The 21,331-nt window shown below is 39.3% G+C and overlaps 1 protein-coding gene across 3 annotated transcripts in view; it reads right to left on the reverse strand.

Annotated features, from left to right (window-relative positions):
- The window catches only part of slc38a10 (solute carrier family 38 member 10), a 29,177-nt gene extending 8,142 nt beyond the window's left edge, over nt 1–21,035 (reverse strand). Inside the window, exons 1-16 of one of the 3 annotated variants that reach the window (XM_083555874.1) lie at nt 20,811–21,035; nt 20,372–20,610; nt 17,418–17,535; nt 17,196–17,241; nt 17,007–17,100; nt 16,445–16,588; nt 14,491–14,615; nt 11,832–11,934; nt 9,547–9,729; nt 8,892–9,003; nt 8,085–8,191; nt 7,077–7,233; nt 5,566–5,757; nt 4,893–5,318; nt 4,327–4,434; nt 962–1,123 (exon numbers count right to left, since the gene is read on the reverse strand). In XM_083555874.1, the coding sequence (XP_083412000.1) occupies nt 962–1,123; nt 4,327–4,434; nt 4,893–5,318; nt 5,566–5,757; nt 7,077–7,233; nt 8,085–8,191; nt 8,892–9,003; nt 9,547–9,729; nt 11,832–11,934; nt 14,491–14,615; nt 16,445–16,588; nt 17,007–17,100; nt 17,196–17,241; nt 17,418–17,535; nt 20,372–20,461 (2,167 nt within the window). In that variant the 5' untranslated portion in view covers nt 20,462–20,610; nt 20,811–21,035. Of the gene's footprint in view, nt 1–961; nt 1,124–4,326; nt 4,447–4,892; nt 5,319–5,565; nt 5,758–7,076; nt 7,234–8,084; nt 8,192–8,891; nt 9,004–9,546; nt 9,730–11,831; nt 11,935–14,490; nt 14,616–15,218; nt 15,344–16,444; nt 16,589–17,006; nt 17,101–17,195; nt 17,242–17,417; nt 17,536–20,371; nt 20,611–20,799 lie in introns of all 3 variants that reach the window. The other 2 variants (XM_083555875.1, XM_083555873.1) reach the window with 2 other exon arrangements.
- Nucleotides 21,036–21,331: the final 296 nt, after the last annotated feature.

A 21,331-nucleotide genomic window follows, 5' to 3' on the forward strand; every position in this document is an offset into this window, starting at 1 on the left:
TCTGTGCACTATGCGTCTCAGCCTGACCCCGCTTTGTGATTTTATATGGCCTAATACTTTGTGGCTGAGTTGCTGTCGTTGCCGATCGCTTTCACTTTGTTATAACAGCACTAACAGTTGACTGTGGAATATTTATTGAGAAAATTACATGACTGGACTTTTTGCACAGATGGCATCTTATCATGGTACCACACTGGAAGTCACTGAGCTCCTCAGAGCGACCGGTCTTTCACAAATGTTTGTAGAAGCAGTCTACAAGCCCAAGTGCTTGATTTTATACACCTGTAACCATAAAAGTGATTAGAACACCTGAATTCAATTATTTTAATGGGTGAGTGATATTTTTGGCTAGCTAGCTAGCTAGCTAGCTAGATAGATAGATAGATAGCTAGATAGCTAGATAGCTAGATAGCTAGATAGATAGATAGATAGATAGATAGATAGATAGATAGATAGATAGATAGATAGGATTTATTTTATGGGTGTAAATTTACAGAAGATTCACTGTTCGGTACATATTTAAGTCACAGTCCGGTTCAATTTTAGTACGGTTAGGGGGGAAAGAAGTGTAAAACATAAAATTGCATGTTGTTTTATATTAACGCAGTTTATTATTATTAACATTTGTGATGAACATTTGAACAGTTTACATTTTTTTAAGAATTTTTAATAAAATGCCTGCTTTGATAATATTTTATACAAATAAAATAGAATAAATAAAATAATGCAAAACCCATTTATTTATATTAATTAAATTGAGTGATCAATTGTCATTATTGACATAACTGACATAATATCTAGATGATTCACTAAGGTACCATAGGGGGTACGTCCAAAATTAGAGAATTTTCATACATATACATGTGTGTATATTATATATATGTTGTTGTGGGAATGTTATTATGTCATCTTTAAAAAACCCATTTTCACATCATCTAGATGTGACCTTTAGTAGACTGACCTGCAGCTTTGGGTTCCTCGTCTTCATCCTTTTTCTGATGGATCTCTTTGTGCTGTTCCTCAATAACAGCCAGAAGTTTCTCCTGTTGGTCCAGCAGCCTCTTTTGCTGTACCTGCTGCTCTTTGATCACCTGCAGAAGCACAGCATGGTCCAGAACCCCCTCTGAAAAAAGAGAAACAACACAATACATTTTATAAATGTCCCCACTGTGGGACAAATAAATTATCTTAAAAAAAGAGCCATATAGAGACATTTATAGACAATAATCAGCTATTAGTATTGTAGATCTGAGTAAAACTTATTATTTGAATTAGGTTTGCCTTACTTTGCAATAATGATCTAGGAAAATTAACTGGAGGCATATTGTTATTAGCCATGCAATTATTTATGCACTCAGGTAAATATTAGTGTGTGAACTACTGTGAAATTGGTAAAAAAAAAAAAAAAAAAAAAAGTTCAGCTGAATGTTATTTAAATCTGTGTGCTTTCAGTAGCAGTAGCCATGAACTCAAGTGAAACCAAGAAGTTTAAGAAAGAATTTTGAGATAAAGAAAATAGTGTATTGTTAACAGAAGGTGTCTAAGGTGTACATGTCAAAATCAGCATGTTAGAAGTCCAAGGCTACAGAGCCTCATACCTGCAACGATCTTTTTTATCACTGTGGCAGGAATCCGTGGCACAACAGAGCAGTGGAGAAAGAGACAGAAAAAGACAGAGCAAAGTGTGGCTTAAGAGCGCCTTATTAAAACTCAGGCCAAGCAAAAGAAACTGTGATTCACTGTGCTTTTGCAAGATATTTCATCATGATAAAGCAAAACCAAGCAGGGTCAGCTTGCAGTGACTTCAGAAAATGTCAGAAACAAAAAACTGAAAAGAAATTGACTACTGACCATTGAAGCTTATACAAATCATACAAATGTTCTCAATAATAATCAAGAAATATGTACCGTATACAACTGAAGTAAGCACACATCTGTGCAATATCACTTAAATGTACCAGGATTGACACTTACAGTAATTGAATTACATCTAATTTAAACAGTATTGTATTTGCTTTTATGTAAAATTTGTATCTGTATAAATTTGTTATATTAAATTATAGGACATATATAAGGAACCTTATATTTGATGACAGACTCAATCCTTATAGGCATGATGGATACCAATGTTGCACAAATATCTGGACGGGCAGCATTCTGACAACATTTCAGCACCTCTTTGCTTGAGGGGTTTTGTTGACTTCCTCCTGAATACTGCTGCAACTGATCTCTTTTAATCTTTGTGAAATCTCACAATAAGATTTGTATAGACTTGATGCAGAAATGTAGATAGATTCAAAACTAAGATCCAAAAGTTTTGCTGTTTAAGATTAATGCAATTATGTTTCAACAAAAGTCTCTATGATTGAAGCTTTTATTCATTTTGTTGAATTGATTTTCTGCTTTGGGGACTTCATTATCAATATTGTCTTTCCAAACTAGTTTTTGTTTATGGAAAATTCTACAATAAACTAATGCAATTCGTGGGAGTTGTTACATTTATAATCACATGACATTTAAGTGATATAGCACAGAGGTGAACTTACAGTGAGGAAAATAAGTTTTTGAACACCCTGCTATTTTGCAAGTTCTCCCACTTAGAAATCATGGAGGGGTCTGAAATTGTCATCGTAGGTGCATGTCCACTGTGAGAGACATAATCTAAAAAAAAAATCCAGAAATCACAATATATGATTTTGTAACTATTTATTTGTATGATACAGCTGCAAATAAGTATTTGAACACCTGAGAAAGTCAATGTTAATATTTGGTACAGGAGCCTTTGTTTGCAATTACAGAGGTCAAACGTTTCCTGTAGTTTTTCACCAGGTTTGCACACACTGCAGGAGGGATTTTGGCCCACTCCTCCACACAGATCTTCTCTAGATCAGTCAGGTTTCTGTCCTGTCACTGTGAAACACTGACTTTGAGCTCCCTCCAAAGATTCTCTATTGGGTTTAGGTCTGGAGACTGGCTAGGCCACGCCAGAACCTTGATATGCTTCTTACAGAGCCACTCCTTGGTTATCCTGGCTGTGTGCTTAGGGTCATTGTCATGTTGGAAGACCCAGCCTCGACCCATCTTCAATGCTCTAACTGAGGGAAGGAGGTTGTTCCCCAAAATCTCGCAATACATGGCCCCAGTTATCCTCTCCTTAATACAGTGCAGTCGCCCTGTCCCATGTGCAGAAAAACACCCCCAAAGCATGATGCTACCACCCCCATGCTTCACAGTAGGGATGGTGTTCTTGGGATGGTATTAATCATTCTTCTTCCTCCAAACACGTTTAGTGGAATTATGACCCAAAAGTTATATTTTGGTCTCTTCTGACCACATGACTTTCTCCCATGACTCCTCTGGATCATCCAAATGGTCATTGGCAAACTTAAGACGTGCCTGGACATGTGCTGGTTTAAGCAGGGGAACCTTCCGTGCCATGCATGATTTCAAACCATGACGTCTTAGTGTGTTACCAACAGTAACCTTGGAAACGGTGGTCCCAGCTCTTTTCAGGTCATTGACCAGCTCCTCCCGTGTAGTTCTGGGCTGATTTCTCACCTTCCATAGGATCATTGAGACCCCACGAGGTGCGATCTTGCATGGAGCCCCAGTCCGAGGGAGATTGACAGTCATTTTTAGCTTCATCCATTTTCTAATGATTGCTCCAACAGTGGACCTTTTTTCACCAAGCTGCTTGGCAATTTCCCCGTAGCCCTTTCCAGCCTTGTGGAGGTGTACAATTTTGTCTCTAGTGTCTTTGAACAGCTCTTTGGTCTTGGCCATGTTAGTAGTTGGATTCTTACTGATTGTATGGGGTGGACAGGTGTCTTTATGCAGCTAACGACCTCAAACAGGTGCATCTAATTTAGGATAATAAATGTAGTGGAGGTGGAGATTTTAAAGGCAGACTAACAGGTCTTTGAGGGTCAGAATTCTAGCTGATAGACAGGTGTTCAAATACTTATTTGCAGCTGTATCATACAAAAAAATAGTTTAAAAATCATATATTGTGATTTCTGGATTTTTTTTTTTTAGATTATGTCTCTCACAGTGGACATGCACCTACGATGACAATTTCAGACCCCTCCATGATTTCTAAGTGGGAGAACTTGCAAAATAGCAGGGTGTTCAAATACTTATTTTCCTCACTGTATATAAATATATTGCTCTGTATATGAATATTGCCAAACTCTTACACAAAGTTTTATGTAGTAACATTCAATAAGTTCCAAACACTTAAAACTATTCAGTGAAGGTCCAAAATAAAGAACCCTGTTTTTTTTTGTGTTTAAGGTCAGCTGCCTTGGACCGCTCAAGCTCATTTACCTTCCATCTTGTCTCCATCAACTTCCTTGGTGTCTTTCCCATCCAGTTTCTTCTCTTCCTTATGCTCTTGACTGGTACCACCATCATGCACCTCAGGCAAATGGACCCCTGGTTCAGCATCTGTACAGTGGATCAGTCAGTGACTGAGGTTAAATAAACTACGCTAATCTGATACAATACAATTTTGCAGTGATAGTTTGATTCAGGCCTGATAATATATGATTCAGTTCAGTTCCGTTTGTTTTGTTTTGTTTTTTGTTGTTTACTTCACAACTTCACAAACTGTGCTTTAGTGTCATTAACTTCAAAGAAAAATAGCAAAGCTGTCCCTATCTCCTATGTGAAAAGAGAATTAAATAGTATTATTAGAATATTTTGTGGCAATGTTCACACAGTAATATCAGTTTTAACTGTAATATCACTTTTAAGCCATTTTCCTTTTTAAAGTTGAACGAGATCTAGGCTGGTATATAAATCCATCCATTAGATTGTTTGAATTAAATCCAAATTTGTTGTCTTTACACCTCCAATGAATAAAGTCTGAACTGTTGCTTAAAGGTACTCACGTTTCTCAGATTTAGATTCAGCTGCTTTTTTATCACTTTCCTCTGGTTTCTTATTAGCAGGCAGGTTGTTCCCAGCATCTTGGACCTTTACTAAAGATGGCTGTTCCACAGATTTATGCACCTCCGCCACTAACTCTGGCTGCTGCTGTTCTTTCACCTTCTCATGAATCTCATTGGCAAGGTCCTGGGCCACATGGATGTTCGCAACGTCCTGCTTTTTTGGCACCACATCATTCTTGAGTTTATCTTGTGTCGCCTCTTGCTGCTGGCCTGCCCCCTGTTCTGCTAACTCCTCCTCTTCCTTTTTAGCAACTTGCTTCTGTTCTTCATAAAGCTCCTGCTGGTTCTTGCGTTTCTCTATGTGGACCTCGTCATGAGGGATGGGTGGTTCATGGCGATGAGCCTCTCCATCAGGCACTGCGACTTCTGGGAGGGAAAGATATAATTATATATATATATATATATATATATATATATATATATATATATATATATATATATATATATATATATATATACGTTGTTGAGTAGGATCACAAGGATCTAATAACTTTGGTTTTCTTCTTCTAACATTTACAAAGATGAAGCAATTGCAAACTTTAGGAACTATGTACTGTAGGGTCTGTTAAAATATTAAAGACCTGCAAACTGGCACCGTTTTATACTGAATTACCTGCTCCAGGAGGATTCAGTTGGACCTCCTCATTCTTATTCCTCTCAAGCACTTCCACTGGTACTTTTATCTGTGGTGGCTCAGCTGGCTCCTTCTCCTTTGGGGCCTTTGCCTCTTCTGCAGGCAGGATCTGCTCCACAGCCGGCTTAGGATTGTCCGGGTTTCCTGCTACAACTGGAACCACTGGGGTTACTGCAGCCGAACAGAGAGAAAAAAAGTCAGTGAGATCATGCGTGACATCACACACTCATGATTTCCGTTGATTGCAAATCTTTAAAAAGATAATATAACATTTAAATATTATATTATAAAATTATATTATATAAAACATAGCATCGCAAAGCCTCCCAAACTATACAGATTTTTCAGTTTACCTGACAGAAATAAAAGCATCAGCAGGGGGCAGCAGAGTATGTGTGACCACAGAATATAGATCATTAAACTTGAATTCTACTTAAGATAAGCAATTTATAGATTGATAGCACAATCCATATATGATAGCACTTTCCACTTTTTCCATATACCATACTATACCTACTATTTGTCCTACGGTAAAAAAAAAAAAAAAAAAAAAAGAAATGCCTTTAAATATTTACACTGTTTACTTGACCTGGGTCTATGCTTTAATTCACAGCACCCAGCCAGGGTGGGATGAACAGAGTTTAATTTATCCTTTATTTACATTCCATTAAATAATTATAACCTGTGTTTTATTAGCAAATAAGCCACGATGAAGAAATCCCACAATCTTAAAGGTGCCTAGTTCACTTACAGCGGCGTCCAAAGAGATAACACGGAAGGGAGGAGTGAACAAAAACAAGAGCAATAGAAAATGTGAAGTGCAAACCATGAAAATTTGGTGTTTTGTGCCTGCAGACACACTCCCTCACATGTCTTCATGGCTTTTCTACTCACTCCCCCGTTCACACTCACTCACTCGCGCCCGGAGTCCTGTGTTTCCGCACAGCTGCCCCCACCAGCACGCAGTAAACAGGAAACAGGTGTGGAAGTGGGTGTCCACTCAGTGATAAATGTCAGTGTCACTCAGAGGGGGGGTAGGAGGAGGTATGGTGAGAGAGGAGGGAGGGAATGCAGCAGATAGAAAGCGAGAGGAAAGAAAAAGAGTGTATGGACATAAAGCTGTCTAACCTGCCCTTGTGCAGTTTTTTTTACAACTCTCATCCCTTTTTACAGTAGGGGAATTTGGGTCCCTCCATCATTTCCTTTACTTTATTCTGTATTTGGATGCCCTCCCATCCCTCTCTCCCTCGGCTGGAGTTTGAGCAGGAAAACGCCAGCGGCTGTCTCGCTACTGCTCTTTGGGACAAAGTGCATTTCGGCTTGAAGGGCATCATTTAGGTCACAACGCAGAAAAGGCCTAATTCTGGAGTTTGTCCTGTTCACTCTGCACCAGCCATTGCTCTTTATGATCTGTTTCTCACTCCATTTCCTTCTTTTCAATTTGCATTTGTCCCATTGGTCTCTTTCCTCTCACCACATCATTGACTTACCAAGATGTTTGGGCAGCTCTGGCACAGGAACAACAGGAGGTTTGTCATTCGTTTTGGGGACGATAGCAGGAGGCTGTATTTGATCTGGCTCACTGGATATGGACAGAGTGGTGAAGGTGCTTAAGAGCAGAATCCCAAGTCCAACCCATAGAACCAGCTAGAGAAAAAGAGAGAGAGAGAGAGAGAGAGAGAGAGAGAGAGAGAGAGAGAGAGAGAGAGAGAGAGAGAGAGAGAGAGAGAGAGAGAGAGAGAGAGAGAGAGAGAGAGAGAGAGAGAGAGAGAGAGAGAGGTGTTACATTTTTGCCTCATTAAAAACAAATCCATAAAGATGTTTTTCTATTTAGCATTAATAGTCTTTAAAACCAAACTTAAACTAGGGTATTTCAACATTAGTTGCTTCAGGGTACTTGGCTTAGAAAAAGGGCCACTATCCTAGCAGGGGGCATTACTTTCTCATGCCAACCCAAACACCTGCTGTGGCCATTATGGATAAGAAAAAAACTATTACAAATTATCTTTTGTGCATTCCCCTAAATTAGGACAAAGTCCTTTTGGACAGACTCTATTGGCTGGCAGACCCATGCTGGGCAACCATGGTTATATAGAGATCACAGAACAGCTTGTGACCACCATCACTGGGCACAACACATCACATCTGTATGGCAGTACTAATTAAAAACGAATACCAGGCTGCTGCCTGCTCTGGAGTTTAGCGTAACTAAGGTTAGAGACGGAGCAGCTGAAGCACACTGAACAAAATAAAATACATGCAAAGTCAATATCTGTGCATTTCTATATAATACAACAGTAATCTACAATCTCACAAATACATGTATATGCACAAACATAGTCACCATGTAAATGCATCTCTCAGACTTGAGCACTATTCGCTCGCTATTTGAATAGATTTCATGCAGAGACATAAAATATTTTCATTTTATATTCTGTTCCAATGTGCTCCGTTCAGCAATATGCAAGATTTGCATAGACATGCTACATGTGCAGTACCTGAGCAGCAAGGCCATTCTTCATGATCTTCCTGTATATGAGAGCAGGGCAGATGAAGCAGATCAGGCTGCCCATAGTGGCTCCAGTCAGACCCAGGATAGTCTCAACTGTAATACACACAAATATTAATAGTTCATTGTAAAACACTCATACAGGCACAATTGAATACAATCTTTTTTTTTTATATATAATACTAAAACTGATTCAATGTCAATATGTGAAGAATGTTGACTCTAATCTCCCAAATCACTGTTGCTATCTTTTCTCCATAGTGCCCTTGTGTCACCAGAGTGGGCAAAAAGCCCATAAAACATCTTTTAACCTAAAAGCAGACATACTGTTTTGCTTAAATTTATGCAATACAGTATCTCTTTCCCTACAGTTGGATTTGTGGCTGCAATGACACTGGCAGGCATCACTTTGGACAAAGCTATGCTTCCTTTTCAATCCCATCTGAGTATCTTACTCTCTTCCACTCTATTAGCCTAATTGGATCCACAGAGTCAAGCAGAACCATGTCAACAACAGCTCCAAAGTATGAATAAAACATAGATCTTCTTCTCCCTAAAAACACGCTTCTTTGTTATCCAGCTTTGCTATTAAGGAATGAATGCTGCAGAGTGGGAAGGGTTGGTATAAGGGAGCATCAGTTTCCATTTTCTAGAATGGACTAGAGTGCAGTGTGATGTCAGAAGTGACAGTGCCATTAAGACCAATCTGACTAAACCTTAGCTGTATAGATTTAAACAAAATAAAATGACAGGTACACACACAGATAAATAGACATTCACGCATGAAGACACTAACCATTCGGGATGAGGATACCTCCCAGCATAGTGCCAAAGACAATGCACAGAGTAATGCACTTGAAGCGAAGGGGCGGCATGTATCCACCGGCAGCAAAAGTGCCATCCTTCTGCTGAAAAACACAAACAAAAAAAACACGTGTAGTGACAGTTCAACAGGCAGTTACATAAGAAAATTCGTTTCAGTGTTCAAGCTCGTAAAGGACCTGCATAACATTATGTTTTCTCAATGGGACAATACCCTTCAGTGGGTTTGCATGGCAGAGTTTGCTTCGGTGTGCTGGCATCTGAGCTGATTCAGCACAGCAGCAGTTACACAGTGAGCCAATGTCTCAGCAACTTTATGGAGCAGCTCTTTCATTCTCTTCATCAATCATACATTTTTATTTCCCTCCTGAATCTGTCTGCTCTGTAGCTGCTGCCCAACGCCTTATATCAAGACTCCTGTTGCCACTAAGGTCTGCGATGATGCAAAGCTGGAACAGGACTCTGAGTTTAATGGGAACCACTAAGAAGGTACAGACCAGTATGATAAACAAAACCAATGAATTTGCAAAATATGGCAAAAGATTTTTTTGTGAGAATTCTGACAGGATTCCAGTTGTGGTGGAAGATGCTGTAGTTTAAAACACGGTTGTGATAAAATCCTATCTTACCTGCTGCTCAAACAGCATGGTGTTGATGGCTTGCCTGCAGGGCAGGATCATCATGGGGAAGCCCACGGCTACAGACATCATGAAGCCCACTCGGATCATATCAGTCACAAGGTTAGAGGGAAAATTCATCAGCACATTCCCAGCTATGGTGTCTGTGAAACTTACATAGCCAAAGAATCCCACCTGTTGTGGAAAAAAATTTAAGACAAAAAGGCAAACAGTAAGGGTAGATAATGCTAGAGAAGATGAACTACCAACATCCAGTTCAATATATTTATGTTCATCCCAATATTAAATTGTTTTTTGACTACAAACTGGTAATATTACTGATACGCTTCTAACTACTCCAGATGGAGCAATGGTAGTGTTTATTTGACAAAACAATAGTGCAGAGCTATGCAAGAAACATTTTTTTTTCAAAGGACTTTTGATCCCATTGGCCCCTGAACGCCCACAGTAAAGAGAAAAAGCAACAGAACCCTGCTACTCAAATCGGCCTTGATCTATCCACAGAGGTAAATAAAGGGTTCCTCTAGGAACAACACCAGACAAAAGTCCTTGAGCGCACCACAAATCTCCTGCGCTACTCTGAACACAGCCCCCCTTCCCTACATTTGTTCAGAGTAAGAAAGCAAGGGACTAAGAAGTACAAATGTGAAAATGCAGGAGCAGCCGAAAAACACATGAAAGCACTATTATCTCTCAAGGTAACATTTATTTGCTGCTGTATGAGAAACAGAACAAAAAAATCTGACACGGTCTTAAATAGCATTCCACCTGAAAATATTTATGGAGGACTAAAAGAGGGTGGCGTTGGAGACTGATGAAGTGGGCTGATGTTTATGTGGTGGAAGAAAAGTGCCATTCAGACTGTTTCTGTCATTCGCACTCTACCTATTTCTTTCTGTTTAAACTGAAAGAATATGAGTGTGCTGCCACGCTGAGACAGAAGAGAGTAATTACCTAAGGTATTAAATGGAAAGTACAGCAGATGAGAGGTTAACAGACCCCTGATCTCTCCAGAGGACAGAGAAGGACTTCAGGTTTGCCATGAATGCAATGCAGTGCAATGGCCACTTAATAAGAACTGTGTCCTGATGCTTTTAATAATTCAGCCCGAAAAACTGATCAACTAAATGTGATTTTCTAATGCTAAATGCCAAAGAAATAAGGTGTAAAGTTTTTGTGACAAAACAGAAAAGAGGTAAATCCGTTTTAATTTTAAGCCATGCATTAAAATTGATTTGTTTCAGATTTCTTAATCGAATAATTTCCGATTTCAATGAGTGATAAAAACAACAGCATAGCCTTTTCTTCAATGATGCCAGCAAGAAAAATATTATTGCTTTGAAAATGAGCATTTCAGTTACTGCATTATTTTGACTAAACCATTAGAAAAAGGCTAAAATACATTTTAGCAATAAAGCATGAATGATTTTATTGGAGCCTCAAGGTATTATATCCAAATTAGACAAGAGCCTCCTGCTAAATAAACCAAATTCTACAGATAACCTCAAATACAATTTGGAAGAAAGCAGGAGCATAGCAATTTCACATTAAGATTCACATTAAGATTAAGCTCCATAATTCGCAGTGGAAATACACTAATTTGCATGTAAGGAGAGAGCTCAGTGGGATAAGTGGTGTTCATTTTTTATTATTATTCCCAAGCAGAAAGCTTGCTACACTGGGAACATAACAGATGCTAGAGACGGTGTGGGAAACAGGAAGCTTACTAGTAGTGAATATCCTGGGAATGTCCAGTAAGAAGACTCTTGTGGGTAAAGGTACACAACACATCAGGGAATATATTTAACACTGGGCTGCTTTTTCAGCTTAAAGAATTGTTCTGGTTATTTATGGATAATTTTTATAATTGCATGTACAAAAATGCTCTAACAAGGCAGCGACTTCCTCATTCTCCCCACAGTGCATGACTGGATTCACTTGGACAATAAAACATATTTAATAGAATATTCAAGGCAAGTATTTATACAAGCACAGCCCAGACAAGCATTTATTTCTAGCCCATATTCGTGTTTGTGTCTGTTATACTAAGAAATCAAAATAAGTAAAGAATGTAGCTCTAATCATTTTTATCTAGTCCCTGGTGTAGTAAAGGAGAAATGGAAAAAACATGTCCCTCTAACAGAGCATTGCTGTCATCAGAAAGCTCAGTCAACAGCACTGTTCTCAAGCTATTTTATTTTATAAATCTCTCACAAACATATGAAAATAAATAAATAAATACATGCGCACACACACACACACACACACACACTTACCGTGATGTAAAACGTGGTAACAACATTGAGTGAAGAGGTAAATATGGTGCTCATTCTCTTAACCGAGGGCTCGTCCAGGCTGTCATAGGTAGGCAGCACCTGTCTGTAAAACAGAGGAGCTTTTTTTTTTTTTTTGCACAGAACTCCGGTGCTCTTACCACATGTACTTATGCATTTGCGTGTGTATTGGTAATCGCATCAATTCTACCTTACATACTTCTAATAAAACATGCGCCACTACTATAAAACATCATTATAAGTTGGTAGCTCATGCACTAGATTAAGAGCAAAGAAGAAAATGGAAAGTAAAGTGAAAGCTCAATAATTTGTTTTACATTAGCTGAATAAAACCCTTAGAAAAGAAGCAGTAGGAGAGAAAGAGAAATGATGGGATGGGAAAATGATGAAGAATTGGCTATCTCTGGGAAGCCAAAAGGGGAAAAGGCACAAAAAAAAGGAACAAATTCCATGTGTCATCAAGACAACTAATAAAACTAGTAAGCAATAAAACATTAAATGGGGAATTTACTATGGCAATATATTTAGCGACTAAAGTACGAGTCAGATTTTTAGAATGTTATAAAGTTTTCTGCTAGGTCGGGCTTTTGTTTGGGTCCTTTTTCTCTTTCACCCACTCACTGCTCTTACTCTCTCTCCTACTCCCTGTCCCTCTCCCCCGACAGCCTAAGCACATTCTCAGTTTATTGGAATATACAGCACTACGTTATGTGCTCTTTACCCAAAGCCTGGCCTGGTGCCAGAGGCCAGCCAATCTCATAGCTGGAACCTGCTCGCAATAAAATCCAGGGACAGGAGGAGACAGGAGACAGAATCGCTTCCACTGAGTAGTACTGGCAATCAATTGCATTTACAACCTTCCTACAAGTACAGCATTGAGCTTGTTATTATCAAAAACACTACGAATGAACTAGTAAACCCCTGCTTTACAGAATGACATAGAAAAGGTTGCATTTCAGCGATTACTTCCAAGTGTTAAACTAGACAAACTGTTGACACTAATTATTTTGTGATTTCACTAAAAGATCGCACCTAGCAAAAGTGTTACTCAAGTGTGTATATGACATGCCGTAAATATTTTATGACAGAAATAACATCAGTGTTTACACATTACAGTGTCAACACCTTTCAGCACTAAAACTGGGATTAAACTGACTAAAATTTTTTTTTGCAAGTCAGTGTTTCTGACATTTGTACATAATCTACTACCTTCCAGGTCGACTAAGAACACTTTTTACCCGCAAAAAAATAAGCTACTAAGTTGTATTTAATCTTTTGTGTGATATATTGGGTATAATAGTGTGAAGTAAACCTCATTAGAAATATATACAGAGGGTGATGAAAGGGCTTTTTTGTGGTTAGCTTCAGAGTAAAATGTCCTCACACAGGGGAGGGTTGCCTTTGCACTAATGATTGGCGTAAGTGGCATCATGTGTCACTTTCTGACCACTGTCCAAAGACCTGAGCCAAGCATCACTCAACACCCAAAGAGATGTGTGTGTGTGTGTGTGTGAGTGCGTGTAGAAAGTGCACACTAGGGTTGCACTGTACTCGTTAATGATGTAATCCTCTACTTATACCTCCTTCACTCTATTACCATCTGACACACACACACACGTACGTGAACACAAACACACACCCATCCTGAAACTCACACATTTATGTTGACAGGAGAAAGCAGGCTGTGAAAGAACATGCAAATGAAGAATGAGAATGAAGGAGTGCTGAATGAAGAGAGAGAGAACACACAGTTCTCTCTTTTGAAACACTGACTCAGAAGAACATGGACTGAAGTTACCAAAGTCAAACAAAAAACAACAACGAAAAAAGACTAACAACAATACAAAAAAATGACACCATTAGCATTGGTTTAGGCCAATTTTTATATTTTGATTTTATATTCCATTCAAAACGACCTATTTAGGTTATTTAGCTAAAGTAATAACCTTAGGCACCACTTGTTAGCCTACACAGTTGCCTTTTTTCCTGGCGATCTGAATATGGGACTTGGCATTCTAGCACATTAGAGATTTTCTTGCCCACTTGGGCTTCCAGTGGCAAATCGCACTTAAAAATACTTTGACAAAGAACAAATGTTTTTCTGGAAGTACTAAACCTACAAAACTGCAATAATGTGATTCAGAAAGATAGCAAATTTAGTTTTCTTTGAAACGTGATCTGCAAAGCCTATGACACTGTGTAAACTCTGTTAGAATGGAGCGTTTGATTATGATGACTGCAATGGCAAAGATCATTTATCCCAGTGAGAAAGTAGTATCATTAAAACCCTATTGCATTACCCCCATCCAGAAAGAGAGAAAAGAAATGATTTTTGCTGATTGTTTTTGCAGAAGGAGTTCGGTGCATTTGCCTAGCAAGCAGGGTCCATTTTTGCAGTGCTTTACACCTGACACACCAACAGCTTCTAATTTCCTGCTGTCTACGTCACAAAAAAAACCCTGACACTCAGAAAAGCTCAACACCACCACTGAAGCTAAAATTTTTGCACAGTAAAAATGGAGCCCCTGTAATAGCAAACATTTAGTTTCTCCTCCCTACATACGTCACAACATAAATAAGGTCACTGCAGCCTAACGTGTACACAGGAAAAGGGAAATGGAACAGGGAAAGGGGTACTTACGACTGACAGGCGAATGCCATGCCACAGATAGGGATGCAGCGAAAGACGCCGTCCCAGCGTACGTAAATTACCCTGCTGAGCCATAGGCCAGTGAGGAGGCCATGATTGAAGGATGAGAGCACCATCTGTGGTGAAGTGGAAAGCATCAGGGTTACAAAACGTCCCATTATGAAAGGGGTTGAGAGGGAGATGTGGGGAAACAAACTTTGACCAGGCCATCAGATTGGCCACTGGAAAGAGAGGAGACCCCATTTTTAAAAAGTATGTAAAAAATCCTCTCTGCGGTCCCGCATCACCTGTAGCTGTCTCTCTAGTTACTGCCAGCCCTTGATATTTTTTTTTAACTCAATCTACTTTGCCAAGCACCTACTGTAAACAAAAAAACGAGAAACACAATCTGCCCAGAGCAGGCAAATCTTGTATCTCTGGAGATCGCAGCATGTCTTGGGAAAAACAGAAGATGAAATGAAAGAAGTGAGCAAGAGTTAATCACTTTCCTTTAAAACTCCAGAATAACTTCCACCAAACCACAACCATAAGCCCTGTTTAGCATACCATACAGAATGTCATTTTACACATGCATATACTCAAAACAAACGGATGAATACAACATATGAAGATGTTTGATTGGGTGTAGGTGGAGAGAGTAGGGGAAGTCGGGGATAATGCAGTGATCAGGCTGAATCCATGATAGTAGAACGCTCTGGTCCAGGACGTAGGCTACTTACGGGTGGCAGCAGAAGGTAGTGGCGATAATTGGCAGACACTGCACGACCCCCTTGATGCGCCACAGGTTCACTTTTTCCACCCATGACCCACTGATAATGCCGAAACGCAGAGAGGACAACACTATCTAGAAGCAGGAAAGGCAGCGCCCATCAGGAAGGCAGGGCACGCCAGGAGCAGAGTGGTTCAGAGAAGGGGGCAAAGGGGAGACACATTAAGGTTAGAGGGTTAAAGGCTAGTCAAAACAGGCCTGAAAGCGTTCTTGCCCAGCAAACTGGCTCAAGTATTAAGACATTACAAAGCAACTACAGGCATTGCCTGAATCTACACATTAAAACTTCATTCACTTAAAGGCTGTCAAATGATTCAACGACAGTTAAACTTGGGACATAAAAATTTATGACATTAAAAATCAAACTCTGTAAAACTATTGTAACAGCGCGGCCAGAACCCATTATATCAGATTTAAACTATTATCAAGACTGAATTATGAGTCATTTATCCCTGGCCAGGCCATTACATGAAACGAAACTGATGCATTAGCTGTGACTGAGAAACATTCATTAGATTGCAATGGATTCAGCTTAATATTACTGTAACTTGTGCTAATATATGCATGATGTTTGTCACTAGAAATTTCGATTGTAGAGAGGGAGCGAGAGAAAAAGATGCAACAAGCCCCTTAAAGCACCAAGACCTCCTTAGAATTCAAAACAAACTCTTATATAGTTAAGTATCAACTGAAAAACAACTAGATGAGGAGGATGAATATGAGGATCATTGAGGATCTGCTCACACAGATCCACCAAATACACCACACTACACAATGCTAGATAGCAAACACAAAATAAGCAAGGAAAGAAAATTCAAGCAACATTTTCATGTGAACAGGAAAGAAAAAAAAATCCTGAAATGTCCAGTGGAACTAAAAATCCTAATTTCTCAAGACTCTTGCAAGGAGAGTAAAATGACGTCGTCTTAAGTGCGAATCAATTTCAAAATATGCAATACGTAATCTTTTAATCCTATAATTGCTAAAAAGTGAAATTGCCTTTCTTATGTGTGTTCCATGTGTGTCATATACAACATTTATAAACTGGAAACTATTCTTCTTAAGAATGTTTAAAAGTACAGGTTTAAGTCTGTAACCAAGTGGACCAATGTTGATATCATAAAAAGACAGTGTGGAAGCTACATTTATTTTAAAACTATAATGTAAGCGACTCACCGTGAACATAAAAAACGTGTAGAAGATCAGTGCCATGGCTGAAAACGACTGGATAGAGGACATCATGTTCCTCTGCAAACTCAGAGGCAGCACAATGAACAGTGACACCGCAATAAGCAAGAGGACACGGAAACTGCGTGTTACCTGAGGGGGTGAGAAGAACATGGACTAGCATCGCAAATCTCAGATAAAAGAGACACGTATATATTAAATACTTCTTTCAACTGTTATACCATCAACCCTAAATAATCCATTTGTTAATTTATTTGATACGCAATATGAAACAGAGCCCTCAATCACATCTATGTTTTCTAAGCATTTTCCTCAGTGCATTATAAATATGTCTTCTGTGGATGTTACAGAGGCATCTCTATAAACATTATATATAAATATTTATGAAATATTAATTAGCAGTGTGTTGGTGCTATTTTAGCCCATTTTGTCACCTGCCTATCTACTCCTGATCTCAAGTAAGAAATATGACTTAAGAACTCAGTATAGCACATATTAAAGGAATTTAACTGAGTATAAAGATAAAGACAGCAAAAATGCCAATGCTTACCTGAAGTCCTAAAAGTTGGGCAAAGAAGTTTGATCCAAGGTCTGCAATGACCACATAGAATGCAATACATGTACCAAGCATTAAGCCAATCATACTAGAGAAATAAAGAGACAGGGAAAGAAATCTCTGTCAACGTCTGATTGGAATGACTATGGGAAAAAAAACTTGAGTAATGATCAAATATCTGACCTCAGCTCCACAAGAGCCTTTCCTGGTTTACCAAAGGCATGAAAAGCTGCAAAAGAAAAGTATATTTAATCCTGGCACAGTTATTGTGGTATTCGAGTCTGAATAAACAAACAAAACCCAAAAAGCTAAATATGCAGGGCAACCATTTTGATAGAACCACTAACACAGTCCTTTTGCCAAATGTCATTTTTAAAAGGTCAGCAGTGTGTTTGTCATTCTTACCCAGTCCAGCATAAGTCCTGCGCTTGGTATTGCTGGCTGAATGGACCAGAAACATGCAGGACTGATGGGTCATCCATGAGCAGAAGAAAAGCAACAGAGTGCCTAGTACTATACCACACTATATAAAAGCACAAGAACAGATATATTGCATGAGGCTAATCAGGTGGATGCATAATTTCTTTTTCTTACTAATATAAAAACAGAGCACAGAAGAAGCCACAGGACATCATTAGACAATATTCTGCATAACTTCTGCTGCAGAAGCTTGCAAAGACTCTGCTCATTTCCTGTGACTATATGAGAATCAGCTGATATTTAAAAATTTTATGTCAGGTCCAAGCATTCCTAACTACAAAAGTAAAATGAATTACTAACAGAACTTAGTTAAAAGAAATAACACTTCAAGATGCCACAAACCCACTTTCTGGTTGGTTTTTTTGCTGTATTTTAAAAATAAATTAAATCCACTCTCTTCTTTTGCACGGCTCATTATTCCAATGTGTACAATAATAATGTTATATTCCTGAAGCTTTAAATGGCATTGGGTTTCTGTTTACATATTTATAGACTTGCTTAAATGATTTCTATTCATACAAGTTAAACAGATTAATAACTATGACATGTCAATTATAAACAAAAGTCAATGTCAACAGTGTCGTTTTGTGATTGGCCCCACTGGAACAGAATAAATGTAAATAAATTTAATCAAAATAAGCAAACCATCACAGATGCAATGGCTCAAGATAAATTGTGTTCATGTGCATAGTCTGTGTTTTGTCAATCGACATAATACACATTTATAGCATGAAATATTGATGGGCCACATGAGAGATCCTTGTATCTGCCCATGAATTGATGTGCCTTAATGGAAATACTTAGTTTGTCACAAAACAATAAAAAGCAATAAAGGGGTGCACAGTCTCAGCAACAATACCTAAATATACTGTGCCATTCAAGCGATGACTGATCAGCATAAACATTGTCCACGGTGTGAAAAGAAAACTTTTATTACATCCACACCTTTGACACAAAGCAGGCTGGATTCATGATGTTGGTGTCAAAGTCTGACCCTACCATCCTTGTTACCATCCGTTAGTCCAAGCTAGTCTATATTTTTCTCAGATTGTACAGTTTTGGTGAGCCTTCCCAAATGCAGCCTCAGTTTTGTGTTCTTGAATTACAGATTTCGAAAACCTCAACATCTTCAGCTCTGCCACCTCCAGCTCCCCCTCCTGCTACCTCCAGCTCTGCCTCCTGTCTTTTAATCAATGCCACTGTCTCTAAACCATACAACATAGCAGATCTCACCACAGTCCTATGAACTTTCCCTTTCACTCTTGCAGATACCCTTCTATTACAAAAATGCCTGCACTCTTTTCTTCACTTCTCTCTTCTCATTACTTTGCACTGTTGATCCCAGGTACCTAAACTCCCCCCCCTTCACCACCTCTTCTCCCTGCAACCACACCACTCCACTGCCCTCCCTCTCATTCACAAACATGTACTTTGTTTTACTCCTACTGACTTTCATTTCCCTTCTCTCCAGCACGTACCTCCACCTCTTCAGGCTCTTCTCAAACTTCTCCCTACTCTCACCACAAATAATATCACCCGCAAACATCATAGTCCAGGGAGACTCCAGTCTGACCTCGTCCGTCAACCTGTCCATTATCACTGAAAACAGGAAAGGGCTCAGAGCCGATCCTTGATGCAGTCCAACCTCCACCTTGAACCAGTCTGTCGTTCCTACTGCACACTTCACTGCTGTCACACTGTCCTCATACATGTCCTGCACCACCCTCACATACTTATCTGCCACACCTGACTTCCTCATACAGTTCCACAACTCCTCTCTTGGCACCCTGTCGTATGCTTTCTCTAGATCCACAAATCCACACAATGCAACTCTTTCTGACCTTCTCCATCAACATTCTCAAAGCAAATAATGCATCTGTGGTGCATCAGATGGTCACCTCTTCCTTCAGCCTGGCTTCTGCTACTCTTTCCCATAACTTAATTGTGTGACTCCCATTTCCTTCGACTTCGCCACTTCCCTCTTTGCCTGCTGCCGCATCTCCTAGTACTCCTGCCTACTTTTCTTATCACTCTGTCGATCCCAATTCTGTTTTGCCAACCTCTTTCTCCTTATGCTCTCCAGCACTACTTTCTTTGTCTTAATTTCTATTTCCAGATGTCACACCAGTTGCCTTTCTAGCTGTCTGACCTCTTCCCTGAATCTCATACTACAGTCTTCCTCCTTCAGATTCCACCATCTTATTCTTTTTTCAGTCCTCACTCTCCTCCTCTTCTTCTTCACCTCCAAAACCATCTTACAGACCACCATCCGATGCTGTGTAGCTACAATGTTCTTGGATGATAGATATGGAATCATAATTGGTCTTAGGCTGTTGTAACCCATGTCCCTTAAGGTTTGCATTTTTAGATGCTTTTATCCTTTCCACAATTGCAATCCCATAACCTGTCTGTCAGTTCAAACCAGTCTAAACATCCTCCATTAGCTTTTCTCATCAAGAGCTTCTCTCATCCCCTCCACAGAACTGCCACTCAATGGAGGTTTTATCATTATCACACCATTCTGAGTAAACATTAGAGACCGACATGTGTGAAAAATCCCAGGAGGTCAGCAGATAGAGAATTCCCTAACCAGCCCGTCTGGCTTCAATAATCATGCCACGATTAAAGTGATTTTTCCGACAGTTGACGTGAACATTACCTGAAGCTTCAGGTCCATATCTACAGTATTTTATATACTGCACTCACTATATTGACTGATTGATTGATTTGATGTGTATGAATGAAAAGGTGTACAGAGACGCCCATATTAAAGTTTTTGGTGCGTGTAAATTCTGGCAATAAATGATTCACTACACAAATGATAGACTGCACAGACTGTGGTGTAAAACATGCTTTAAAAACCCCACAGGTCTGTTTACCTGTTTGAAGCAGAAGGGCATAGTCAGAACACTGACTCCCACAATGCTGTTCACCACGTTCATTATCAAACCCCAATTTGACGAGGTCATTTTGGCTTTCTTGCAGGGTGCAGCGTTTATATCCGATGTGTTTCGAGAGAAACAGTCAGCAGGGGTGTAATCTCTGTTGTAATTCCAGACTAATCCAAGCAGGACTCTCTGTGAGTGACGTTTCCTGCACAAGTCAGTGACGTGGCGCTCTGCGGCGAACAAACACAACACACACGTGGCATATGTAAATACTTAAAACCAGAGATTGCAGTGCATTTTAATTAACAATATATTGCAGTGCATTTTAACCAACAATACATTTATTCTAGCATTACAATAAATAAAATGTCAAATTAGGGTTATCTTCATTACTAGAAAGACAAGATTCAGGTTCATACCAAGTCCTTACTTCCCCTCCGAAATGAAGTCCTATGTTACCATCAGTATCGTTAATATTATTAATTTTGCATTGTCTTGCAAAACGAAGCAGCCCGAATCCTCAGGTTCAATAAACTTTTTTATTTGTATCTGACTGCACGCGTATAGAATAAATACTTTTTCGAGAAATGTACCACTCCGTATCCAATAACAGTATTTCCTCGATGCATAACCAGGAAGTGGCCGCGGCAGCATCAAGCACGCGCTACTTGCTGCCCCCTGTGGCCGGGAGGAGGAAAACAATCTACCGGCCATAAAAACATACTACCTTTCAGTGAGCTGTGACGTTAATACAAAGATAAGTAGTACATTCCTGAGTCCTCCTACAAACAATACGAAATGTATCACTGTCAAAGTCACATCATCTCCTCAGTCTTTCGTCACGTAGCTATTTGCATAATGTTTCATCTAGACAGAGATATAAGCAGGAAAGGGAAACAGGAATAAAGGATGCAACAGGAGCTTTGAGGAATTCGGGCTAAAAGCACCTCC

Source organism: Silurus aristotelis (genome assembly GCF_946808225.1).
Source record: "Silurus aristotelis genome assembly, chromosome: 12".
Classification (NCBI taxonomy): domain Eukaryota; kingdom Metazoa; phylum Chordata; class Actinopteri; order Siluriformes; family Siluridae; genus Silurus; species Silurus aristotelis.